Source organism: Oncorhynchus clarkii, chromosome 1 (assembly GCF_045791955.1).
Source record: "Oncorhynchus clarkii lewisi isolate Uvic-CL-2024 chromosome 1, UVic_Ocla_1.0, whole genome shotgun sequence".
NCBI classification, from domain to species: domain Eukaryota; kingdom Metazoa; phylum Chordata; class Actinopteri; order Salmoniformes; family Salmonidae; genus Oncorhynchus; species Oncorhynchus clarkii.
Window position 1 is genome coordinate 49919156 of NC_092147.1, and position 23665 is coordinate 49942820.

Below are 23665 nucleotides of genomic sequence, written 5' to 3' on the forward strand. Positions count from 1 at the left end.
CAACATGAGTATAACATTTAATAGGTGTTAAAGCCCCCCCCTGAATATCTTTATGAAGATTCCCAGTACACCGTAGATAGTGTTCTTTGTAGGATAGGATGTTTCATTGTATTGCAATAGCTTTGCAGGCTGTCTTTGTTGTGAGGGGAAAATGGCTCAAGATGGAGCCATACTGGATGGCCGTCGTTTTACAAGCTCCAACCCAACTTTGCCCTTTTGTGATAATTATTTGGTTTATTATTTCTTTAGTTTCATGGAATGTATACGCATTTTTTTTTTTTATAACCGACAACAACCGTTGAACATTAGATCGGAAGTTGCCCCAGTTCTACTTAGGCTTTGACTCATCTGCCCGGGGCTCTCTCTGCAATTCCGACCCAATTTCTTTGGCCTACCCAAGAGGAAACGCTGGCATTATAGAGGCAAGAGAGGGGGGATCCTGGTGAGATTAAGGCGGAGGGAAAACCGGCCACCTCTTCCTTCCATTCACTTGATAATAAGATGGATGACCGCTGATCGCAGATGTGCTACCAACGGGACTCTCGGGAACTGCAATATTCTTTGCTTTTCAGAAACACGGCTCTCGGACAAGATACCCCCCCACGGCTATCCAACTCGAAAGATTGTCCGTTCACCGGGCGGACGGGGGGGGGGGGGTGTTGCCTCTTCATCAACTCCAACTGGTGTGCTAATTCCAGCTCGGTGGAAGTGTCAACCCACTGTTCACCTGTCTTGTAATACCTGATGATCAAATGCCGACCCTTCTACCTCCAGCTGTTATTGTGACCGGTGTATACATTCCACCTCAGGACAGTAAAAATAAGAAGCAGGTGCCTAAAAACTGTACAAGGCTACAAACAAGCAGGAAAACCTACACCCAGAGGCTGCCTTCTGGTTGCCAACTTCCATCAACACCTCTCCTTCATCACTAGGGGCGATAAAGTTCTAGACCACTGCTATTCTACCCACAAGCAAGCATGCAAGGCTCTCCCTCGTCCGCCGTTAGGTTAATCAGATCATGACTTCGTTCACTTGCTTCCTGTTTAAAAGCAGAAGCTGAAACAGGAAGTACCTGTGATTCGCTCAGTTGAGAAATGGTTATTCAGAGGTTATTCTACAGGATTGCTTTGCTCGTGCTGATTGGTATATGTTTCAAGACTCCGCTGATAACATTGACGAGCTAACCACCTCCGTCACCGGCTTCATTAGACAATGCATAGGCAACGTTGTACCCTCGGTGACGGTTCGCTGCTTCCCCAATCAAAAGCCCTTGATTAACACAGAGGATGGCACTAAAGTAAAGAACAAGGCTACCGCACACAGAGCTATCTTAGACAACCCTGATGCCACAGCCAAGGACAGGAATAAGTACAATAAGTCCTGCTATGACCTACGCAGAGTCATCAAACGAGCAAAAGGACAATATAGGGATAAGGTGGAATCATATTACACAGGCTCCAATGGCAGCCGCATGTGGTAGGGACTATAGTCCATTACTGATCACAAAGGAAGGCCCAACCGTGATCTGTCCAACGATGCCTCTCTGCCAGACGAAGTCAAGTCATTTTATGCACGCTTTGACAACAACAACATCGAGCCTGGGGTGTGAGGACTGTCACCGACCAAGAGGATTGAATGATCTCGCTCTCTGAGGTCAACGTGAGAAGAGATTTTAATCAGGTCAACACACGCAAGGCAACTGCAGTATTCCAGGGCGAGTTCTCAGAGCATGCGCAGAACAGCTGGCATGCATATTTTCACCCTCTCCTTGTCCCAGTCTGTAATCCCCACGTTTTAAGATGACCACAATCATTCCTTTTCCTAAGAACTCAAAGTCTTCATGCCACAATGACTACCGCCCTGTAGCACTCACTTCTGTAATCATGAAGTGCTTTTAGAGGCTGGTTATGGCACACATTAACTCCGCCATCCCAGCCACCCTAGACCCACTGCAATTTGCATACCGCCCCAACAGATCATAGACAACGCAATCTCAATTCCTCTCCACACTGCCCTCACCCACCTAGATAAGAGGAATACCTATGTGAGAATGCTGTTCATTGATTACAGCTCAGCGTTCAACACCATTGTCCCCTCCAATCTCGCTATCAAGCTCAGGACTCAAGGTCTGAACACCTCCCTCTGCAACTGGATCCTGGACTTCCTGACAGGTCGACCCCAGGTGGTGAGGGTAGGCAACATCACCTCTGCCACGCTGACACATAACATAGGGGTCGCTCAGGGGTGTGTGCTTAGTCCCCTCCTGTACTCCTTGTTCACCCACGACTGCATGGCCATGCACGACTCCAACACCACCATCACGTTCGCTGACAATACGTGGGTGGTAAGCCTGATCACCGGCGACAATGAGTCAGCCTGAAGGGAGGAGGTAAGTGACCAGGCAGTGTGGTGCCGGACCAACAACCTCTCCCTCAACGTCAGCAAGACCAAAGAGCTGATTGGGACTTACAGGAAATGGGGGGGGGGGGGGGGGGGGGGGGGGGGAGCAGGTAGACAGCGTCAAGTTCCTCTGTCTCCAAATCTCTAAAGACTTAGAATTGCCCAAACATACACACGCAGTCGTGAAGAAGGTGGGATAGTGCCAGGCTGAAAATGTTTGGCATGGGCCCTCAAAACCTCAAAAGGTTCTACAGCACTACCATTGACAGCACATTGACTGACTGGTCACTGCTTGGTATGGCAATAGCACCGCCCTCGATTGCTTGGCGCTACAGGAGGTTGCGTGGACAGCCCAGTACATCACTGGGGCAGAGCTACTTGCCATCCAGGACCTCTGTATCAGCTGGTGTAAAAAGAAGGCCCCAAAAATTGTTAAGGACTCCAGCCACCCAGTCCATAGACTATTATCTCTGCTGCCACACGGCAAGAGGTATCGGTTCATCAAGTCTGACAAGCTCTTGAACGCCTTCTATCCCCAAGCAATACGACTGATAAATAGTTCACAAAATAGCTACATGGACTATCTGAGTTAACATCGTATCTTTATGGACCTTTAATTTCAATGTTTGCACTGTCTCTATGCACACTCACAGGGCCCTTCACACTCACACACACTGTCACTCCAACACACACACAAACACGCCATAATTTGCCCACTTGCTCATAATATGCACATACATGTATACTGACTCTACACACCTGCACACCCACTGACATACAAGCTGCTTTCTACTCTGTGTATCTTACATCCTGTTGCCTAGTCCCCTTTACCCCTCTACATACGGTATCTACCTCCATCACTCCAGTATTCCTGCACATTGTACATATGGTATTGGAACTGACTTTAAAAAATGATTTCCTGTATGTAGTATGCTTACTTACTTACTTGATTGTGTATTCCATATTTCTTATTCTTATTTCTCATGTGTTTTCTTCTAGGGATACATTGATATTGATTACTGCATTGTTGGGTTTTGAGTTTGCAAGGAAGGCATTTCACTGTACGTGTGCACGTGACATTAAAACTTGAAAGTTGAAATCTAAAATGTGTGCGCTGTTAGTGTAATGAGTAATAAATAACACGAGTGGATAAACATCTGTCAGTGGATACAGGGTGCCTGGGGCTTCCTGCACACTTTATCACACACAGGGAGAGAGAGAGAGAGAGAGAGAGAGAGAGAGAGAGAGAGAGAGAGAGAGGTCTGCTTCTGAAGAGTAAGCCAAGAACCAAACCAATAACACATTAAGACTGCGTGTACAGGGACGTCTCTCTCTGTTTTCCTCTCTCTCACTCCCTCTCTCTCCATAGCAATGGCAGACACTAGGAAGCAGTTCTGGAATATTTGAGATGCAACTAGTGTTAAAGGGATAGCTCACACAATTCATTAACGTGCCTCGTATTATGGACACCTAGAAAGTAGTCTTCCCCGAAGAATCAGCAATCCAATATTTTGTGTTTTTTTTGTTGCTAAGCCACATGTTGGCTACCTGGACTATTTGCATTGTGTGCCCCCCCCCACCCCTCTTTTACACTGCTGCTACTCTCTGTTTATCATATATGCATAGTCACTTTAATTATACGTTCATGGACATACTACCTCAATTGGGCCGACCAACCAGTGCTCCTGACCAACCGGGCTATCTGCATTGTGTCCCACCCACCACCCGCCAACCCCTCTTTTACGCTACTGCTACTCTCTGTTCATCATATATGCATAGTCACTTTAACCATATCTACATGTACATACTACCTCAATCAGCCCGACTAACCGGTGGCTGTATGTAGCCTCACTACTTTTATAGCCTCACTACTGGTATAGCCTCGCTACTGTATATAGCCTTGCTACTGTTATTGTTCACTGTCTTTTTACTGTTGTTTTTATTTCGTTACTTACCTATTGTTCACCTAATACCTTCTTTGCGCTATTGGTTAGAGCCTGTAAGTAAACATTTCACTGTAAGGTCTACTGCACCTGTTGTTTTTGGCGCACGTGACAAATAAACGTTGATTTGATTTGATGTTAGCTGGAGAGTCACTGAATATAAATCAATGGAAGTAGTAAAAAAAAAAAAAAACGTTTGATTACACTCCAAATATCAAGCCTAAATCCCAAACAGATTGAATTGAGCAGCTGGGAGAATCTTGGGTCGTTGAACTGAAGCCACACGACAAGTGATGAAGTCCAAGAGCAAACAATGTCCTCAAAGGTCGCCACCCACAAGTGTTCACGAAGGTGACTGCAGTGAAGATTTAGATGAAGTGATCTGTTTTCAGTCCTCAACATTCCTTGGTACGAAACGTGCCAGAATAAAAGGTCATGAGGGAGCAGACAGTAAACTACAGTCGTATGTACGGGAGTATGAAGCAGCATGTTGAGTATGAAATGTGCCATCTCACAAGAAAACCCAAGTGATTTAACAGCTGGATTTCGACAAAGAGTACTGTCTCTATTGCCCTGGCAAGAAAGGGCAGCAATCCAAAAGACTCCCTACGCCGCTGTTGACACATTCTAAATATGGTTCGAATTATTCTCTATCGTTGTTTATGTTCGTTTTCTGTGCCAACCATTTGTGGAATCCGAGGCAGAGTGAAATAAAACCATAATACTTCCAACCTGCAGAATGGTAGACCTTAGCACACTGTTGTGAAATGTGGCTTCCTTTGAAAGCTGTGAACGATTTCTGGCATGCGTACTTGCATTCAACCTCCTCTTCTTTCAGTGTAGCCAAGAGGGTCATTCTCTCGCTTACAGCTGCTGAAGCAGAGGGACTGTGTGAGGCATATTGTTCAAACTATTATGTAGGTGGCTGTTGTAAAACCAACCAGAAACCATTGTAGGTGGCTCAGTATAGAAATCCCTGTAGGTGGCTCAGTATAGAAATCCCTGTAGGTGGCTCAGTATTCTCAGCAGACTGAAAGAGCAGACCAACTGGGCACACCACGTCATCTCAATGGATAATTGGATAATTGGGATAATTGTGGATAATTGTGTAATATTTGGTTGAGACGTTGACCAATGAGACTACAATGAAACCTACATTCCAAAAGTTAGTTTCATTTCCAATGTGTTATCACTATGCTTTTCAACCATTCGAAAGCACAGCAAAGTTCAAATGGGAATACAATGTCAGACAGTTTGTATATTTATACAGCAGATTGACGTTTATTCACAGTGCTTCTTCTAATGACCTGGATTGGAGTTGAGATTACATTCGAAATCCATGGTTCAAGTGATCAATGCTGTTCGAGATTCTGCACAGCCTATTACAGCAATTGTAAAGGTCTCCACAGACCTGCAACAACCTATGCATGCTATCTTGAACATGCACGCTTTATATGATCACGTAAGAATAAATGTATAGTTACAGTAATCTCAAAATGTGCCCATGGATGTGTTACTCATTTTAAAGTTGAATGTCACATAGTTTGTAACATTACGCTACGTTACACTATTTACTGTATTACCAAAAGTAATATTCAATTATGTTCGGTTAACAACACAACCAAATAACAACATTTAAAGGAGATGAATCTACAGCTTGGATAGTTCTGTGCCACTAGCTTCATTTCCATTCTTTAACTTAGTTTATTTTGTTAAAGGATGGGAGAATTGAATCCAGACAAATGTAATTTGTTACAGTAATATTCCTAAAGTTCTCTGACAAATGATATATTCCTGGCTTGTGTGGATATTTGACTATATGCTGGTTATTTAGAGTCGAGACTAGGGTGTTGCTCCTGCCCTGACACACTGAAGAAGGGAAGGAGTTGGGCTGGAGGGTCGTAGATGCAGCTGCTCCTCTCTTTCTGCCTCTCTCTCCTGCACATAGGCTATCAGCCATAATCAAAATTAAGACATCAATGGGAAGCTATAAAATGCTTTAAAAATATCAGTGAATGGGGTAATTAAGATTGGGCAGGGCTCTGTAGTAAGTATGAACACCGGATCTCTATTGAGCTGATAAGTAGAGCCTCTCCATACTTAGGATGCATCCCAAATAGCGCCCGATTCCCTATACAGTGCACTACTTGTTACCAGAGCCCATATGGAGTAGGGTTCCATTTGGGACACGCCCTTAGACTATGGAGACAAAGGCAGTGTCTTTGTAAAGCTGGAGTGGATGATAATGTACTGTGTATGCAGTACTTAAGCCTGCTTGGTTGGCATGTGAATTAATACTGTTTGAACATTGAGTGATCTTAATTGCATTGAGAATGGAGGGGTTCGGTGCACTACGTACCAATTAAGTCTATGGGGGGGGGTGCCGGGTGGGGAGGTACTTTGCCCCCGAGGGCCACTGTGGAGGCAATAGTTATCCCGACTGTATCATGGCTATGCTATGTTTACGGATGACTTCAAGAGACAAAAATCAAGGAGGTATAATACCATGTATGAGTAGTGAACCTGATGACAAACCCCCTTTCAGTCATACTCATATCTGTGATATCAAAGATCCCTCCTGAAATGATTTATATTGCATTGCTGCGATTTGTGAGACAATCTGTTTGAATTCTCACTTCCAAAACCATTATAATGTTCTGATAATACTGTAGGGACACCAGGATGTGTCATCATTTCTCCTTTCCAGATGACGTTCAGAGAGAGGAGCCAACCAACCGGTTGAGAGAACGCAGAGCATCAAAATGTAACACTTCCTTAATTACAGATTAGAAAGCATCTGGTTCATTGAACAACGTTCTGCTTCTTATTTAATGTCAGTCCTCCCCCCATGCTGGGTGCATGCTCCTGCATTCTCCCTGCAGCTCAGATCAGATCTGCCTGAAGGAGCAGACCAGATGGATATGATCATTTACCACATCCAAATCAACCGCCTCTATATGAGCTGTGTACGTGCGGGTTTGTTGATTGTTTCACAACTTTTTTTCCAAAGCAGAGGTGTTAGTCTATAAGCAACAAAGATTCATATTGATAATCTTTATAAATATATGGATCATCAAATCATATTAAAATGTATATAAATGGAAGCATTTTATGTAAGATATACTAAAAGTTTGATCCAGGGTCAAAGGCCAAATATCCATGAATAATTTGTCATAATCAATAGACCTGAAGATGATCAAGATGAACGAAGCTAAACTTCTCAGGCAACAAATAGCTCATCGACCATTTCAGAGTCATTTATCTAAAATCAAATCCAATCAAATTGTGTTTGTCACACGTGAATACAACAGGTCTTACCGTGAAATGCTTACTTACAAGCCCTTAACCAACAACGCAGTTCAAGAAATAGAGTTCAGAAAATATTTACGAAATAAACGAAAGTAAAAAATTATATAAAAGTAACTCAATAAAATAACAATAACGAGGCCATATACCGGGGGTACTGGTACCGAGTCAATGTGCGGGGCTGCAGGTTAGTCGAGGTAAGTTGTACATGTAGGTAGGAGTGAAGTGACTATGCATAGATAATAAACAGCGAGTAGCAGCAGTGTAAAAACAAAGGGGGGTCAAGGGGGTCAATGTAAATAGTCTGTGTGGCCATTTGATTAATTGTTCAACAGTCTCATGGCTTGGTGGTAGAAGCTGTTAAGGAGCCTTTTGGTCCTAGACTTGGCGCTCTGGTACCGCTTGCCATGCGATAGCAGAGAGAACAGTCTATGACTTGGGAGACTGGAGTCTTTGACAATTTTTAGGGCCGTCCTCTGACACCGCCTAGTATATAGGTCCTGGATGGCAGGAAGCTTGGCCTAAGTGATGTACTGGGCTACACTTGTATAGTTTCCTGCTCCTTAAGATAATTGTCACTGTGCCCTGGGGGTGTTGGGCATTTTCAGCTAGATAACCTGCAAGGTCGATGATCTGCCTGTATGTGCATTGCATGGGTTTATTTGTTAAGTCATTAGCCTACTATTTTTGTTAATAGGGGTGTTATTCTCTGAGACAATATAGGGAATCATTTGATATAATTTTTTTTGTTGATATTGGGATCATCTCTATTTTGGACAAAGTTGATGACTACGCAAGATGTATACCAATCATTCGATCCAGGGCCAAGGGCCAAAGCTCTATAACAAGCTAACAACATTTAACCCTTTAACCCTGGAGGTGTTGTGTTTCCACAGCCTGCCTGCAGTTTATATTCATACATAGACCCGTTCAGAACCATTTATCTCAGGTGATTTCCTACTCCGAGTGATAATTGTTGCGGTGCCCTGAGGGTGGTAAGTATTTTCAGCTAGCTAATCTGTGAGGTCGGCGATCTCTATCAACAAGTGTTTATCTCTTGCAATCTGGAACCCGTTAAAACAATTCGACTCGACGTAAACACTTTTGACTTCTCTCTCAAGATTAATCTCCAATGACAGACTTCAGTAAAGGAGACAAATATTGTTTTGTCCGTCATCCAGACTGACCGGATGAATAACAAAGAAAATGACAAAGAAATGACATTACTCTCTTTCAAAGACAGACAACCCCTATACAGTCCTAGCTCAATAGCCAGATGGGCTTACAACTCTATAGCCTTCCAACCCTACAGCCTCACAACTTTCCAACCCTGAAGCCCAACAGCCCTGATTCTCTACAACCCTAACCGGGCCCTCAGATCAAAAATACTTCAAAGTGCCTCATCTAACTATACTCTCAGTCCCACCACATCAGACAGACACAGTCACCAGCAAAAACATGAGACGATAGTCCGTTTTTAAGGCCTATGAGCTAAACAGTGGAACAAACTACACAACAGATTTCCCTGGTAAACAGTGTGGCCAACAGGCATTCTATAAAGGGCCGGGCAAATTATTGACACCATCCAGTGAGTACGCTCTGTGCAATATGCCATGGATCTATGGCTTTATGAGCAAGCGCCCCACTCTCACATAACGCCTAGGGCATGATGTATATCTAGCTTAACGATGGGGTGCTAATTATCAAGATTGTGACCACAACGCTGTCGAGATGGAAGCAATTTTAGCAGGAGTAATTTGCGGGTTCAAATCTTGGCTTCAGCAAACTTCAATATCTTACGGTGAACTAGGATCGTGTGAGAAAGAATGGAGAGAACATGGAGTCCCAATCTTCTGTCTAACGTCCAAGTGAGGTGAATGGACAGTAACAATGAGCCTTAGAGAAACAGGCCAGTAAGCAGAGGGTTGCCGGTTCAAGTCCCAGTGCTGACTGGACATATTTGGTGGGAGTGAGCTGCTAACCGAATCTGCCATCAGTATAAATCTGACTATATCAGGTGCCACCAACTACCATTGTGCCCTTAAGCAAAGCACTTAACTTGCTTCAGGGGCGTTGCTCTGTGGCTGATCATGTGTTGCCTTATCCTGGTGACCAGGGACAATCTTAGTAACACTGGCTTGTGTAGCAGATGGGGATCTGTGAAACTCAATCGTCACCCTGAACTGTCTCCACTTGCGATGCTTGATAGATAGCTTTTTCGCGGAGCGACTGGTTCAGACTCTTCAGGAGGGTGGTCAGATGTGTTTGAGAAGCAGAGATCCTGTGTTCAAGCCTCAGTATGACCCGAATCAGGAGGAAGCGGTACTCACCAAGAAAGCAGCGTGACGTCCTTTACACTTGCAGTCAATATCGCATCAGTGGTGTATATTCATGCGCGCCGAGGGAAGTCAGGCTTCCCACAAAAGAATGCAAGAAAACAAACAATAATAACATAAATCATGTATCGTCCATCTCTCCGGGTTTCATCATTTTCCTTCAATTCGCAAGAGGGTGAATGTATCTCACAGGAGAAAGCATCCGAGCGAGAGGAACAGCGCCCCCTGTCTCTCTACGTGTAGGCCATCTATCTGATACTGTCTGGTCCAAAAAAGTACGACATTGTTGCCACCTGTAGCGTTGAATGCAAGGGAAGCCAGCGAGTATTTTGCCACCTCTGACAAAAAAAAAAGTATTACAAATTTGCCGATCTGCGTTGAGTTAAACTGAGCGAGCTCAACTGTGAATGGTCCTAGCGGGGAAAATAAAAGTGTCATGGGAAGCCAGCTTGGATTTGGCATTACTCCTATCAAATCACTCTTATCAAATTGCTTTGATGGGCATACATCATTAACAGAAACAACTTGAATTGTTGCACCTCGTTGTTGTTGTTGTCCTCCGGTGGCTAGCTAGCTAAAATTGTCCCTTTACGAAATTAACCAAGGACACAGATTGGAATTTGGACTTGTGGTTTTACTTAATTCTCCATACTGGCCAATGATTATAATAGCAATTCTGATCCAACCATTAATTCATACATTGTCCTGCCCCTTTCCTGAGAGGATTTAAGTTCAATATGTACAGTAGCTGGATGTACAGTAGCAGACAAACGTTAACTAGGGTTTCTAGTGAGCAAGCATTTTTAGAAAGGTAGCCTAGGACACATACAAATATAGGTGTGTACTGTATGTACTGTATGGCATAGTGGTAGACGTTTCCTCAACATGAAAGCAAGGAGGATGGCATTGGCGGTTCTCTACAAGTAGGCTGGATCAACATGTTTTCTACTTGCAGGAACGCGCGCGCACGCATGCACACACGCAAGGAGAAATCAGAACCATGGACAGCCACGTCATATTTAGTTTATATTGATAGGACTAAATTAGTTTCACTGTATCAGACTAAGCAGAGGTGATTTGGTGATGCCGAAATGTGGAAGTTGCTGGAATAGTTCAGGCAGCTGCTGTTTTCTTTGCAACTTGCTATGGTTCTAAATCAATAGTTGTTTGGTGGTCCGAAAATGTCGGAAACAACTGTCTGGTACATGCAATATGCATCGTGGACTTCACCGGAGAGAGGCTGCTATTCGGTTTTGAGATAAACCAAAGGTGTGGTTGAATTTATTCTGCCACTGTCTTATTATTGTCTCTGACTTTAGGCCTATATATCATGGTCGCAAGGTATATTAATTAACAGCAAACAACGCTGGCTTCCCCAGTGATTTTAACCACGCACCGTTACTGTATGGCATAACCCATAACTCTACTCTATACATCCAACTCTTCGAAATATACATTTGTTATTCAGTCAGATGTATTTTGACACTGAAAAACACGCAGACAGACATCAGTCATAACATTTACCAATATCATGTTAGGGGTCTAGCCTATGCATTCGTTGTATGAATACTTGATGTAACAATATGTATGTATATATGTTGTATTACTATGTCTGCCCTCTAAATAACGTTTTAATGTCTAGCTGTTTAGAATTTCAAACAATTTCTGCTATCTTCGCAGCCGATGTCCTCGTTTAAGCTTATTCTCACCAAGTGGCCAAGAATGGAATTGACCAGGGGAATATTTATGTCGAAACCCAGTGTCTAATTTGGGAATGTCTAATTGGCATTTTGGATCCATCAAAAGTAAAGCTGAGAGGAGAGCCCTGCCCTTAGATGGCTGGCTCGCCCTTTGTGATGCGGCTTTCAGCAATGAGCCTCTGTGTGTAATGTCATGTAATTTTATCCATCCATAGCCTAGCATACTGCACACACAGCTCACACAAAACGGTACCTTGCCTTGAATGATGATAATTTGATTTTTGCGCGCAACTTGGGCATTCTCTCTTGCGCGCTATATTTGTCACGAGAGGCTGTTTCAATTAAAAGTAGATGTTTGAAAAGTACCCATTTTTTCGGGGTGGATTAATCAATGGACCTAATAAGACTTCGATGGAAACTATTGATTCCGATTTTGGCACTCATGGAAAAGGACTAAAATACTATTTTCGGCCATGCCATAATGGTTATAATACTGGTTTTGTTATTGTTGAATTTGATGCATCCCAGTCACCAAAAGCCCCGTTATTCTATGACGCTTAGGACATCTACTCCACAGCATCAGAGCTTTAACCCGAGGCAGCGCAGGGATGCTGCGGGGCGTGGGGGAGTGTACGAGCACCTTGGGGGAGCACCGAGACACAGAAAGTTGTACTGTGCCACAAAGTATCACTTACAAATACATCCCAACGGGAGAATAGACGGGACCCTGGAGGAGAATAACCCTTTCAGTGAGTACAATATAACTTACTCTCGTATATTTATGCCTTGTTAAATGCTATGCATGTGAAGTTTATGTTCAGCCACTATATAGGTTATAGCCGAATAAGAATAGCCTATACAGAAACACTTTTAAAGTAGGCCTGGATATATCATGTAAACAAGAACACTTCTTACCAATTGCGCACGTTATTATGCTGTTGGTTTTTCTGCCCGTCACGAATGCATTGGTAAATTGGAGTGATCAGAAGGCAACTTCAAAAAGTGAAGACAGAAGCATGGTTGTAGAGACACTACAACTCTACATTATAATAGCATTGTTATTACATTGCCATGGCGTTTGGTGTCGCAGGAAATGAGAATGAATACCTTTTTCCGTCCAGGCATATTGGAGATAGCAGCAGTGGATGTGGGAGTGGTGGTGATTAAAGGACTGTTCTCTGATAGATATCTGGCCATGAACGAAAAAGGAGGACTATATGCATCGGTAAATGTGGCATGATCGCTGAGGTCTTTCTCTGTCTGTCTGTCTGTCTGTCTGTCTGTCTGTCTGTCTGTCTGTCTGTCTGTCTGTCTGTCTGTCTGCCTCTCTCTCTCTCTCTCTCTCTCTCTCTCTCTCTCTCTCTCTCTCTCTCTCTCTCTCTAATAATTGGATAATTGACTACCATTCATGTTCAGTCTCATTTTAATATAACATCTTCATAAAGCTTTCGTTGTAATGCATTTGGTTTCAACTAAATGTCTCTTTTCTCAGGCTGCCTTCAACCAGGAGTGTGAGTTCATGGAGCGGATCCATGAGTTAGGCTACAACACGTACGCCTCTCGCAACTACCAGACAACCCCTCCCTCCAGCTCAACAGGAAGCAGCAGCAGGCGAAGGGCGAGCGCTGAGAGGCTCTGGTACGTGTCAATCAATGGAAAGGGTCGGCCAAAGCGTGGCCTGAAGACTCGCAGGACAGAGAAGGCCTCCCTCTTCCTGCCCAGGGTCCTTGGCCACAAGGACCATGACATGGTTCACCTGTTGTTCAACAGTAGTCTCGGGTACAGACAGACTGCCCTCAGACTTGCAGGAAAGGCAGGGCCACGGAGACAGAGACATGTTTCCATATCCAGGCAGTTTGATGACTAGTCTGACTCATGTCATTCCACACTGCCCAAAGCCTGACTACCTACCTGGTGACTGAGAGATACCAGCACGCCTTTCCCTCCTTTAAACTGGCATAATGATACTGTTGGAATAATGTACAACCTTATATAGAGATTGCATGCATCATACTGTCTTGTGAATAAAGTGGTCAATGTCTTGAATGTATCTTTGTACTGTTATTGTTAACTCACACTATCGGAAATACATGCAGTTAATGTCCTGTGTAATTATTCTTGAGGACCATTCCATACAAAGATGTCTGGAAGGATGCATGTGGATTACTCAATAATATGTTGTACAAAAAGCACTTTGGTCTAATAATTGTCCTCTGTAGCTCAGTTAGTAGCTTTTGATGCATTCAACGCCAGGATTGTGGGTTCGATCCCAGCTGGGACCACCTATATGAATGCAGGCATGACTGTAAGTCACTTTGGATGAAATCATCTGCAAAATTATGTATATACAGTATATATATATTGTGCATTCGGAAAGTAATCAGCCCCCTTTTCCACATTTTGTTAAGTTACAGCCTTTTTAAAAAATGTATGAAATTAAAAAAAATTGCATTAATCTACACACAACACCCCCTAATGACAAAGCAAAATCGCTTTTTATAATCTTTTGTCAATTTAAAAAAACAGAAATACCTTATTTTATTTAAATAACTATTCAGACCCTTTGCTTTGAGACTCGAAATTTAGCTCAGGTGCATCCTGTTTCCATTGATCATCCTTTAGATGATTCTACAACTTGATTGGAGTCCGCCTGTGGTAAATTCAATTGAATGGACATGATTTGGTAAGGCACACACCTGTCTATATAAGGTCCCACAGTTGACAGTGCATTTCAGAGCAAAAACCAAGCCATGAGGTTGAAGGAATTGTCCGTAGAGCTCCGAGACAGGATTGTGTAGAGGCACAGATCTGGGGAAGGGTACCAAAAAATGTCTGCAGCATTGAAGGTTCCCAAGAACACAGTGGCCTCCATCATTCTTAAATAGAAGAAGTTAAATAGAAGAAGAACCATCAAGACTCTTCCTAGAGCTGGCCATCTGGCCAAACTGAGCAATCGGGGGAGAAGGGCCTTGGTCAGGGAGGTGACCAAGAACCCGATGGTCAAGAACCTCAGTTCCTCTGTGGTAATGGGAGAACCTTCCAGTAGGACAACCATCGCTGCAGCACTCCATCAATCAGGCCTTTATGGTAGAGTGGCCAGACAGAAGCCACTCATTAGTAAAAGGCACATGACAGCTCGCTTGGAGTTTACCAAAAGGCACCTAAAGGACTCAGACCATGAGAAAGAAGATTCTCTGGTTTGATGAAATCAAGATTGAACTCTTTGGCCTGAATGCCAAGGGCAAAGTACAGAGAGAACCTTGATGAGAACCTGCTCCAGAGTGCTCAGGACCTCAGATTGGGGTGAAGGTTCACCTTCCAACAGGACAAAGGCCCTAAGCTCACAGCCAAGACAACACAGGAGTAGCTTTGGGACAAGCAACTGAATGTCCTTGAGTGGCCTAGCCAGAGCCCGGATTTGAACCCGAAGATCTCTGGAGAGACCTGAAAATAGCTGTGCAGCGACGCTCCCCATACAACCTGAAAACCTTGAGAGGATCTGCAGAGAAGAAAGGGAGAATCTCAGAGAATACAGGTGTACCAAACTTGTAGCATCATACCCAAGAGGACTTGAGTCTATAATCGCTTCCAAATGTAAACGTGATATTTCAGTATTTATAAAAAAAAGTGCTAAAATGTATAAAAACTTGTTTTTGTTTTGCCATTATGGTGTATTGTGTGTAGATTGATGAGGAAAGAAAAACAATTTAAGATATTTGAATAAGGCTGTAACCCAACAAAATGTGGGAAAAGTAAAGGGGTCTGAATACTTTCCAAATGCACTGTGTATAGACTGCCATTGTGTTGTTAATTTATTTATTTGCCTCCATTACTTGTTATATCATAAACACGTTTTCTGTGTCTTTTTGTATATTGTTTTTTTAGTCTATGAAACTCAAGTTTCAATATTAATTATTCAGTCTCCCGATGTATTTTAGCCTACATTTTTGAAGAATTCTCTTTAAAAAAATTGTAAATATATCTATAAAACAATTGAATAATAAAGACTGCCAGACTGAAAGTGTTGGGATATGCAGTGTTGAGATTTTTCTGAACACAGGGCTACAGTCAGTCAGTTATCAGTTATCAGTTATCATTGCGTTTCATTGGCATGTGGTCTGTGTGATTTCGGAGTTAAGCATAGGATTGGTTCTGTTCTGTTCCTTTGTCGACACTGCACTCTAGAGGCAGCAAGTCAAACATCTTCTCTCTCTTCAGAGGTTCTGTACCCAAGAAATTACATTCCATGAGAGCAACATTACTTTTATCTAAATCTATTGTTCCCCAATGACAACAAAAACATAAAGGTAATTTGTTGTTGTTGTTGTAATGATACAGCAAGAAAGTTGTAGGGCCTGTTAATCTGTTAATCTCAGTAAAGTATTCTCACTTACAAAATGTAACAAGGACGTCACTGATGCAGCACCCTGGCCAGCACAGTGAGGTGATGATAACGCAAAACCACGTGACTGAAATGCAGCACCTTGGAGAGCGGCTGAGAACAGGTGGTCTGGCCTACATGAGAAAACTCTGACGATACTATCAGAAATTCAATAGCCTATCTTAAATTATTATTGCGATATTGGCTCTTCATTGATACAAAAGATGGGTAGACTACTGTCAACAAACGCTATAGAATATTTATGATAATGTATTAATTTTAGTCTACTTGAGAGTGTAGAAGTTAGATTTTATTTAAAAACATATATATAAGTATTCAACTTTCAGCCCCAAATAATAACGATTATTTTGAATCTATTGAATAAAAAATGTAATATTTTGAAACATCAAATGAAAGAAGACGTCTATAATTTGAGATTATTTGCCACACAAATTCCCGAAATGGTTAGTTTTAGGTATAATTTAACAACAATTAGCCGCGTTGTTTCCACCAGTAATTCCCCAGTTCGAAAGAAAATAATAAACTTGTGAGCAGGTGCAAAAGTCGTTGCTCCGTGCGTGTCACTTGATACCTCTATGTCATCTCGGTTGGTGGTTGTGTATTACACTGGCTAAGTGACAATAGGCTTTTCATGGTGTGGATGGTCACACATGGGGTTCAAATCTCGAGTGAACCTTTGATATGGGTGTTTTACGCATGGGTACTTCACTCACCGTGGGCCAGAAGTTCAGTCTAATAACGGACATTTTCAACATCCTATGCGTAACGGCTTAGTAGCCTACATTGTACATAAGTGCTTGGTACAGTCTACAGATATTACATTGTGTTAGGTTGATCAGATAGGCAAAAGAGAACTGTATCCGATTAATTTATATAGCTCATCTTCATGGAACAGTAGGAGTTGGGTTGATAAGGCCACTAACTGTTTTAAGATGAAACGTATTTTTGCCTTGCATCAACATATTACACGTTTTGTTGATATTGTAATCTTGAGATACTTGCACCATGTTATATTGTGTCTGATGATTATATGCTGTGCAAGAGAAGCCCGTCCAATATTTTCGGTAGTCAAAAAGTAGAAATTCGTATTAAGAAAGCGGTTGAATTACTTATGGATTCACTTATAGAACTGTCCCCTGTGTAACAGTCTGTTGGCGTTTCAGCTTCCTTTTCTACATCCTGCAATACATTATTTTATTTAATTTATTTTATTTCAGTCGATATTGGATGGTTTTAGACAAAGATCTCATGCGTAATCCTCCCTGTCGCCTGGACACATCTTGAGGAGTCTGAGAAGTTTGCGCGGCGTCAAGACACAATAGACTAAATAAAGGATGAGCAAAACACGTTGTAGAGGCTACATGTGTCAGCTCACACTAAAATTACAGTGGCAACTACTGCGTTCATTGAGATGTTGTGCATGGTGCGCCCTGCCACTCGAGATCAGAGCGCACAAGGGGAGGTGGTTTTCTGAGTGGCTTTGCGTCGGAGGTAACTAGCGTGCATGTGGATTGAGTTGAGAGCAACCTTTTGTTACAGTAGGTGGCGTGTGATGTCATTTCGGGGCACATATAAGTATCATCAGGAGAGGGACATGGCTATGTCTTGCAACACGACTGACAATTCACAACTCGATCTAAAAGCATCTCGGAATAGAGTAATTCAGCAGAGCCATTGAAGTAGCCTACAGAAAATACTTCATGCCGACTCAAAAATAAGTTCACTGGAAGCTCAGTCAGTCCCACAGTCTCCACAACTTTTCCGTCAACCTGTGAGCACCACGGACAGGGGAAAGAGGGGTTTGGGCAAAATTGTAAAACAAATTCAAACACGTGAGACCGCACTGACCACACAAGGATGTCTGTCCACGTGTCCTGGCTACCAGTACCGCTGCTGGTGTGGGGACTGGTCTGCAGCTCAGTGCGCACTGCCCCGTTAGCGGGTATGCAGAACGGCGCTCTTGAGCGGCATTGGGAAACGCTCTACTCTCGATCACTGGCTCGGAACCCATGGGAAAAGAGAGAAATCACCCGGGATGGTGAATATCTTATGGGCATCAAAAGACTTAGGCGTCTCTATTGCAACGTCGGCATTGGGTTTCATATTCAAGTTTTACCAGACGGAAAGATAACTGGAATACATAACGAAAATAGATACAGTAAGTTTAGTTTAATACTTTTATTTAAACCAGCATCTTTGGGCACACGTGTTGGACGCCCCTCTCTTATACTGGAAAACTGTTAGTGCCATGTGCCACCACTTTAGAACTTCATATTGTGAGTTTGGGTTGTGTGAATGGGCACCATGCCAACTTCAACATAATATTGTGTTTAGATTAGGCCACTAGTCAATTGACGTCACGTGTTAGTATTTTCGTCCGATGGCCATGAGGACAGAGGAAGGAGTGTTTTAGCCAAGTAAGATTTCGTCTTCTTTGGGCAACATTGAAAATCGTTTGCGGCTCTGTTTCAACGACAAACAACAAACAAGGCTTTAGTACATGTTTCTGAAGAGTCCAAATAAATCACGGATAGTACAAGATCTGGGGGTTTGGACTTGACGATAACTGTTGGCTACCAGTATATTGGGGTGCAATTGGGTTAATTATTCTTTACTGACTGTCCAGTATAAAGTCAGGACAATTTTCGACTTTTTTTTTCTTCCTACCTAACACATTAGTATTGTATTTTGATACATACATTTGATACATTCCTCCAAGAGAATAACAAAGACTAGACAACATTATTATTATTATTATTATTTTGATCTTATGTAAACCGTAGACATAACAGTTCGAAGTTTTCTCAGAACTTCAAACTGCCGAGAACTCATACTGGGAACTTTAGTGAGGGGAAGTCTATATCATATGTAGCCTAGTTGTCATCTAATGCCAAGGGAGAAATGCACCAATTTCCTTGCAGGGTGTTTTAGTAACAGTTTGAAAATAGATCTAAATAGATCTGTGTCTACTACAGACTTCCTTATCTACTGGATCTATTTTACAAGACTGGCATAAACAATGGATTATACACAACTTTGCTATGGTGTACAGAATAAACCATTCAGTAATATTCTTTATCTCATTTCAGGTCTCCTTGAGATATCACCTGTGGAGAGAGGGATTGTGACCATCTTTGGAGTCCGAAGTGGTCTGTTTCTAGCCATGAACAGCAAAGGGAAGCTCTATGGCTCTGTAAGTGTACATGATGTGTGTTCTGGGACGTATTTCTGGGTCACAACATACTTTATTGCATGAAAGGTCTCCACAGCAAAATGACTGTCAATGTCTTGGCGGGCCTTTACGTGTTTGTAGCTTATGAACTTCATTATAAGCTACATCACAGGTGCATTCAAAATAACCTTTCCTTTCCTTAGAGTCCATGTACAGTATATGGTATTTCAAAGTAAAGTTGAATTGGGCCACAAAATCCCTAAGTGTTGAGATTGATCTGTGTGATTTGGGTCATTTGCCAACAGAGGTTCGACATCAGCTTCCATATGGCCTGCTGTTCATTGCGTTATTTTATTGTCTCTTAACGTAGACCGTAACCTCTCCTCTCTCATCCTTTCTCTAGGGTCATTACAATGACGAGTGCAAGTTCAAGGAAAGCCTCTTGGCAAATAACTACAACGCGTATGAATCTGCAGCCCACCCAGGGATGTATATTGGACTGAGTAAGACTGGCAAAACCAAAAAAGGAAACCGGGTAACACCAGCAATGACAGTGACACACTTCTTACCGAGGATCTGAATGATTCCAGACAGACTGTGCCTTCAACAGAGGGCAGAGGAGAGAGAGAGGAAACAATGCACTTTCAAATGGTTTTTCTAGAGTGAGATATTTAAATAGTTTATTTATGATTCTTGAGACTTTTTATATTTTGGGAAAGTGGAATTACCTAGAAAGGGAACATGAAAAAAATGACAATAGTTTTTTCATTTTTTATTTTTTAAATCTATTGAATGTGCGCTGCTATAAGTGTCTTGAGAGGAGTACATTTTCTTTTTAAACGTCAAATGGATTTTGCACTGTTTTTAAGTTATTGTTGTGCGGCAATGGTTGTGCAGTACGTGTCTTACTTGTGTTACTTTGAAAGAAGTTGCTGGCCCAAGTTTGTCAGAGTTGTCTCTCGGCATCAAAAAGATAGACAATGACGGCAAAGGTCCAAACCATTCAAAGTTAATTACAGGTCCCATGATTAGTCATTTATTGGCCGATACAATGACAATTGGGACTTACAAAAACTCAACAACACAGAAATGGGTTTCTGCATTGAATTTGTCGTGTGGTCTTGGTCAGAGTTGTGTGTGTTATGGCAGTATTTCTACGTAAGAAAGACCACTTGTTATTTTTCCATTCCTAATTGATTTAGTTTTTTACTACCTCAGTGTGGACGTGCAAGCTCTAGGGATTGTGTTGTTGTTTGTTCTGTGTCTTCTACAGTATGTTGTTCTGTCATGTTTCTGAGCGTGACATATGACGTTGCCACACTTCTGTGTTTTACAAGTTACAACTTAACCTACACTGTATACCACCGATAAGGTGAACTGGAGGAATTGAGAGGAACCCATTCAGAGAGAGGGAATCTGAGGTTAGAAGGCACATCTATAGTGTTAAAAGTAACTCTGGTCTAGGGTTGAACTATATTTTTAGTTGTATGCATGTATGGTAAAAAACTCTTTCATAAATAGTACATGCAGCACACAAATGACTGGACGGTACTTGATTATCAGTAATTTATGACAATTCCACTTTCTTATGTTTTCTGTATTTCAAATATATGTATTGTTGTACTCAATGCCTGATATGTGGTTTTGTAAATCCTTGTGAATTGACTTCCCTTGCAGTTGTCAATAGTAAGAACCCATATTAGCTTTGGGAGTATGTTGCTATTTCAGTTTTTTTTATTCATGCAAACTAAACCAAGAAGAATGTCCTTTCTTGCTGGCACAAAGGATGCAGAAAATGAACAAAAACTGAATACTAGATGTGTTTCTTACTGTGTTCATTCATATGATCCCTTGTGACCTCCTGCAATCAGTTCAACATTATATTATGTTCTCTGTTATGCGTTTCATGTGTATAAAAACTATGTCTGTAGTTTTATACAGGTCCTGTTCAACTTTGTGGTGTATGTGCTGTGCACATTATCAAAAAACGTAAAGAAAGTCAATAAATGATGTTCTGCAGCATAGACTATGTAGTGTGGATTGCTTTCTTCCAGAAAGGAGTTCATTGAAAAGTGGAAACGTCTTGATCAACATCAATCTACAACAGACGTGTCTGTGAATAATGCCCCAATTTCTTATTAGCGCCTATATAAAATATAAACATATCACAGATCATTTGTCCACACTCATGACCCACAGCACTTTGAGAAATGTAGAAAGCCTTTTCAAGTACTGATTGGTGCAATACATAGCCTGGGGGACATAGGCCTATCACACGGTCCCATAACAAGGAAGTGTTATGCAGTGTGCTCTTCTGAATGGTGACTCACACGTATACAGTTCTGACTTCAAACTATGACGCTTCAGTCAGTTTCACTAAATAATGGGGTTCCCCAACTGTGACCATCTTGCAATGCATTTTCAAAACAGACCAAAACAATTGAGACGTGAAAGATGAATAACGATGCTTTTAAACTATCCTACCTCGCATGTGATTTCCATGCATTTTCAGACCTGCAAAATAACATTAATTTAACCTAGAAATTCAGATTGAATTCAGATCTGTTTCACGCTTGTTTCACTCATTGAAACCACAGTGAAACATAGCAGGGTTGATTTCCAAGCTAACTTTCACTGACACTTGAACTCAATATCAACGGCAAATCCACACTGGAGGTCACCATGCAGGGTGCGGAGGTCGCCATGCAGATCACTGAGACAATGGGGTAATTTGTATGCTTGGATTTAACATGTTAAAAGCCTGTTGCATTCACACCTCTCTAAAGTGGTAATGCTGCTGAAATCTCATCGGTAAATTGGCTATGCTAATAGGGATAAACACGACTAGATTGTTTTCCTTGTGGCAGGCTGAGACAGTGTGAATGGAGGACAAAGCATTCGTCAATATGAGAGTGTGATTTCAATGAATGAATGCATGTACAGTAGGACAGTAGAGCACCAGTCCCGCCTCCCTCTTTGGGCCCGCTCAGCTTCTATACATACTCTACTTGATTAATCCTCCACTCACTATGTAGTCATAGCTACATTCATAAGGTTACACAGTGACCAGCTCATGTAAATTAGCCTTCTGACAGTTTACCATGCACCATCTACAATGGCCCTAAGCCTTTAGTACATTCAGAAGATCACAGAGAGAAGTGTCCAATCCCGACACAAGCATTTTGGGCGTCTTCTCTTTTCCACCATAAAGATGACAGTACACTGGTACCTTCCCAGCCCAGATGAGAGACCACTAAAAACGGTGTCATTTCTGCACCAATCGTACTGCCATCATCAACACCAACATTTGCACATCACTAGGGTGCTACTTCTACATTGAACAATTCACCTCGAGGGTCTGTTTTATACCCTATAATCCTTTCATGTCCTTTAGATGCACAGAGGTCTCAGCAAACTCCAGACAATCCAGGAAACTAGCAACAATGTGTGTGTTAACAGAAAGTGTATTGATTGTAATTGATTGGTGGTTAAATTGATGGCCTTGGTAAACAAGATGCAGCATGGCTTGGGCAACGGCTGGTAGTTGCTAGTAGCTATTTTCACATGATTTTGTCCCTCTCTCTTTTTCAGTGCTAATGCACACACACTGGCTGGGAGGCTAGCAGCAGGGAACAGACAGCCAGGCCTACACATTGACAGCAGGCAGTTGTGAAAGGGCATGTATAATGCAACCGTCCTTTCGCCTCTGTGTCTGAGAGCTCAGGTGTAAAAGGGGGAGGTCCTAAATGCTTACTCCTTTGATTCGAGTCTAATGTGCTGCCGTCAAAGGGAACACGGAATGGTAATTCCTGAATGCAGTAGTGAACTAATTGCTACAAACTAATATCATCGCTGTAATCCCTAAATAAAGGGCCAACAATAACACTCCCAGGCCAGGAAACTAGTTAACGATAGTGGATGAAAAATGAAGGATATGTTAAACTAAGCATTTGTCTTAAACTCTTAGACCCACTTAATCTTCCTCTATCTCTACTGCTGTGAGTGACTGGAAGGGGAACCTTTGACTATTCATTGTCCCATTAGAGTCTCAACATCCACAATTGTTGAAATCATTAAATTACCGTTTTTTTTTAATCCCCCTATTTATCCTCCTTTAACAGACAAACAGACACACAGCCTCTGCTTTTGGAATAGGGTTATAGGCTCAGCGCTGGGAAGAACTCTCCAGGACAGGGCTTATGTCTAATTCTCTGTTATGGCCTGTAGGCCTGAGCAAATAGAAGAAGAGCTGTGGGAGGAGGACTGCAAGTACACCACAGAGAGGGAGGTTGTGGGTTTGGTAGTTTGGTGAGAGGTCAGGTTTACTGCTGAAGACTCAGAGCATCTCACATAGTTCCTCTCTGGACGTGACCCCACTCTCTAAAAGGGTCTCAGGGGGAGTTGGG

The 23665-nt window shown here is 42.3% G+C and overlaps 2 protein-coding genes across 2 annotated transcripts; both read left to right on the forward strand.

The window, feature by feature from the left end:
* The first annotated feature begins 12166 nt into the window (after positions 1 to 12166).
* Positions 12167 to 13709, forward strand: LOC139416510 (fibroblast growth factor 3-like). The gene is made up of 3 exons (XM_071165208.1): positions 12167 to 12434; positions 12807 to 12910; positions 13178 to 13709. Exons 1-3 carry the CDS (start codon positions 12167 to 12169, stop codon positions 13550 to 13552), a joined length of 747 nt encoding a protein of 248 aa, XP_071021309.1. The 3' UTR covers positions 13553 to 13709.
* Positions 13710 to 17944: 4235 nt separating this feature from the next.
* Positions 17945 to 19839, forward strand: LOC139416517 (fibroblast growth factor 4B-like). The gene is made up of 3 exons (XM_071165220.1): positions 17945 to 18245; positions 19177 to 19280; positions 19663 to 19839. Exons 1-3 carry the CDS (start codon positions 17945 to 17947, stop codon positions 19837 to 19839), a joined length of 582 nt encoding a protein of 193 aa, XP_071021321.1.
* The last annotated feature ends 3826 nt before the right edge of the window (positions 19840 to 23665 follow it).

What these genes read in the sequence shown, in the direction of transcription:
- LOC139416517 (XM_071165220.1), top strand. Translation starts at nt 17,945, where the DNA reads ATGTCTGTCCACGTGTCCTGGCTACCAGTACCGCTGCTGGTGTGGGGA. An exon ending in ACATAACGAAAATAGATACA is followed by an intron (nt 18,246 to 19,176) that starts GTAAGTTTAGTT and finishes ATCTCATTTCAG; the next exon opens with GTCTCCTTGAGATATCACCT. An exon ending in AAGGGAAGCTCTATGGCTCT is followed by an intron (nt 19,281 to 19,662) that starts GTAAGTGTACAT and finishes TCCTTTCTCTAG; the next exon opens with GGTCATTACAATGACGAGTG.
- LOC139416510 (XM_071165208.1), top strand. Translation starts at nt 12,167, where the DNA reads ATGGTTATAATACTGGTTTTGTTATTGTTGAATTTGATGCATCCCAGT. An exon ending in GGAGGAGAATAACCCTTTCA is followed by an intron (nt 12,435 to 12,806) that starts GTGAGTACAATA and finishes TTTTCCGTCCAG; the next exon opens with GCATATTGGAGATAGCAGCA. An exon ending in AAGGAGGACTATATGCATCG is followed by an intron (nt 12,911 to 13,177) that starts GTAAATGTGGCA and finishes CTCTTTTCTCAG; the next exon opens with GCTGCCTTCAACCAGGAGTG.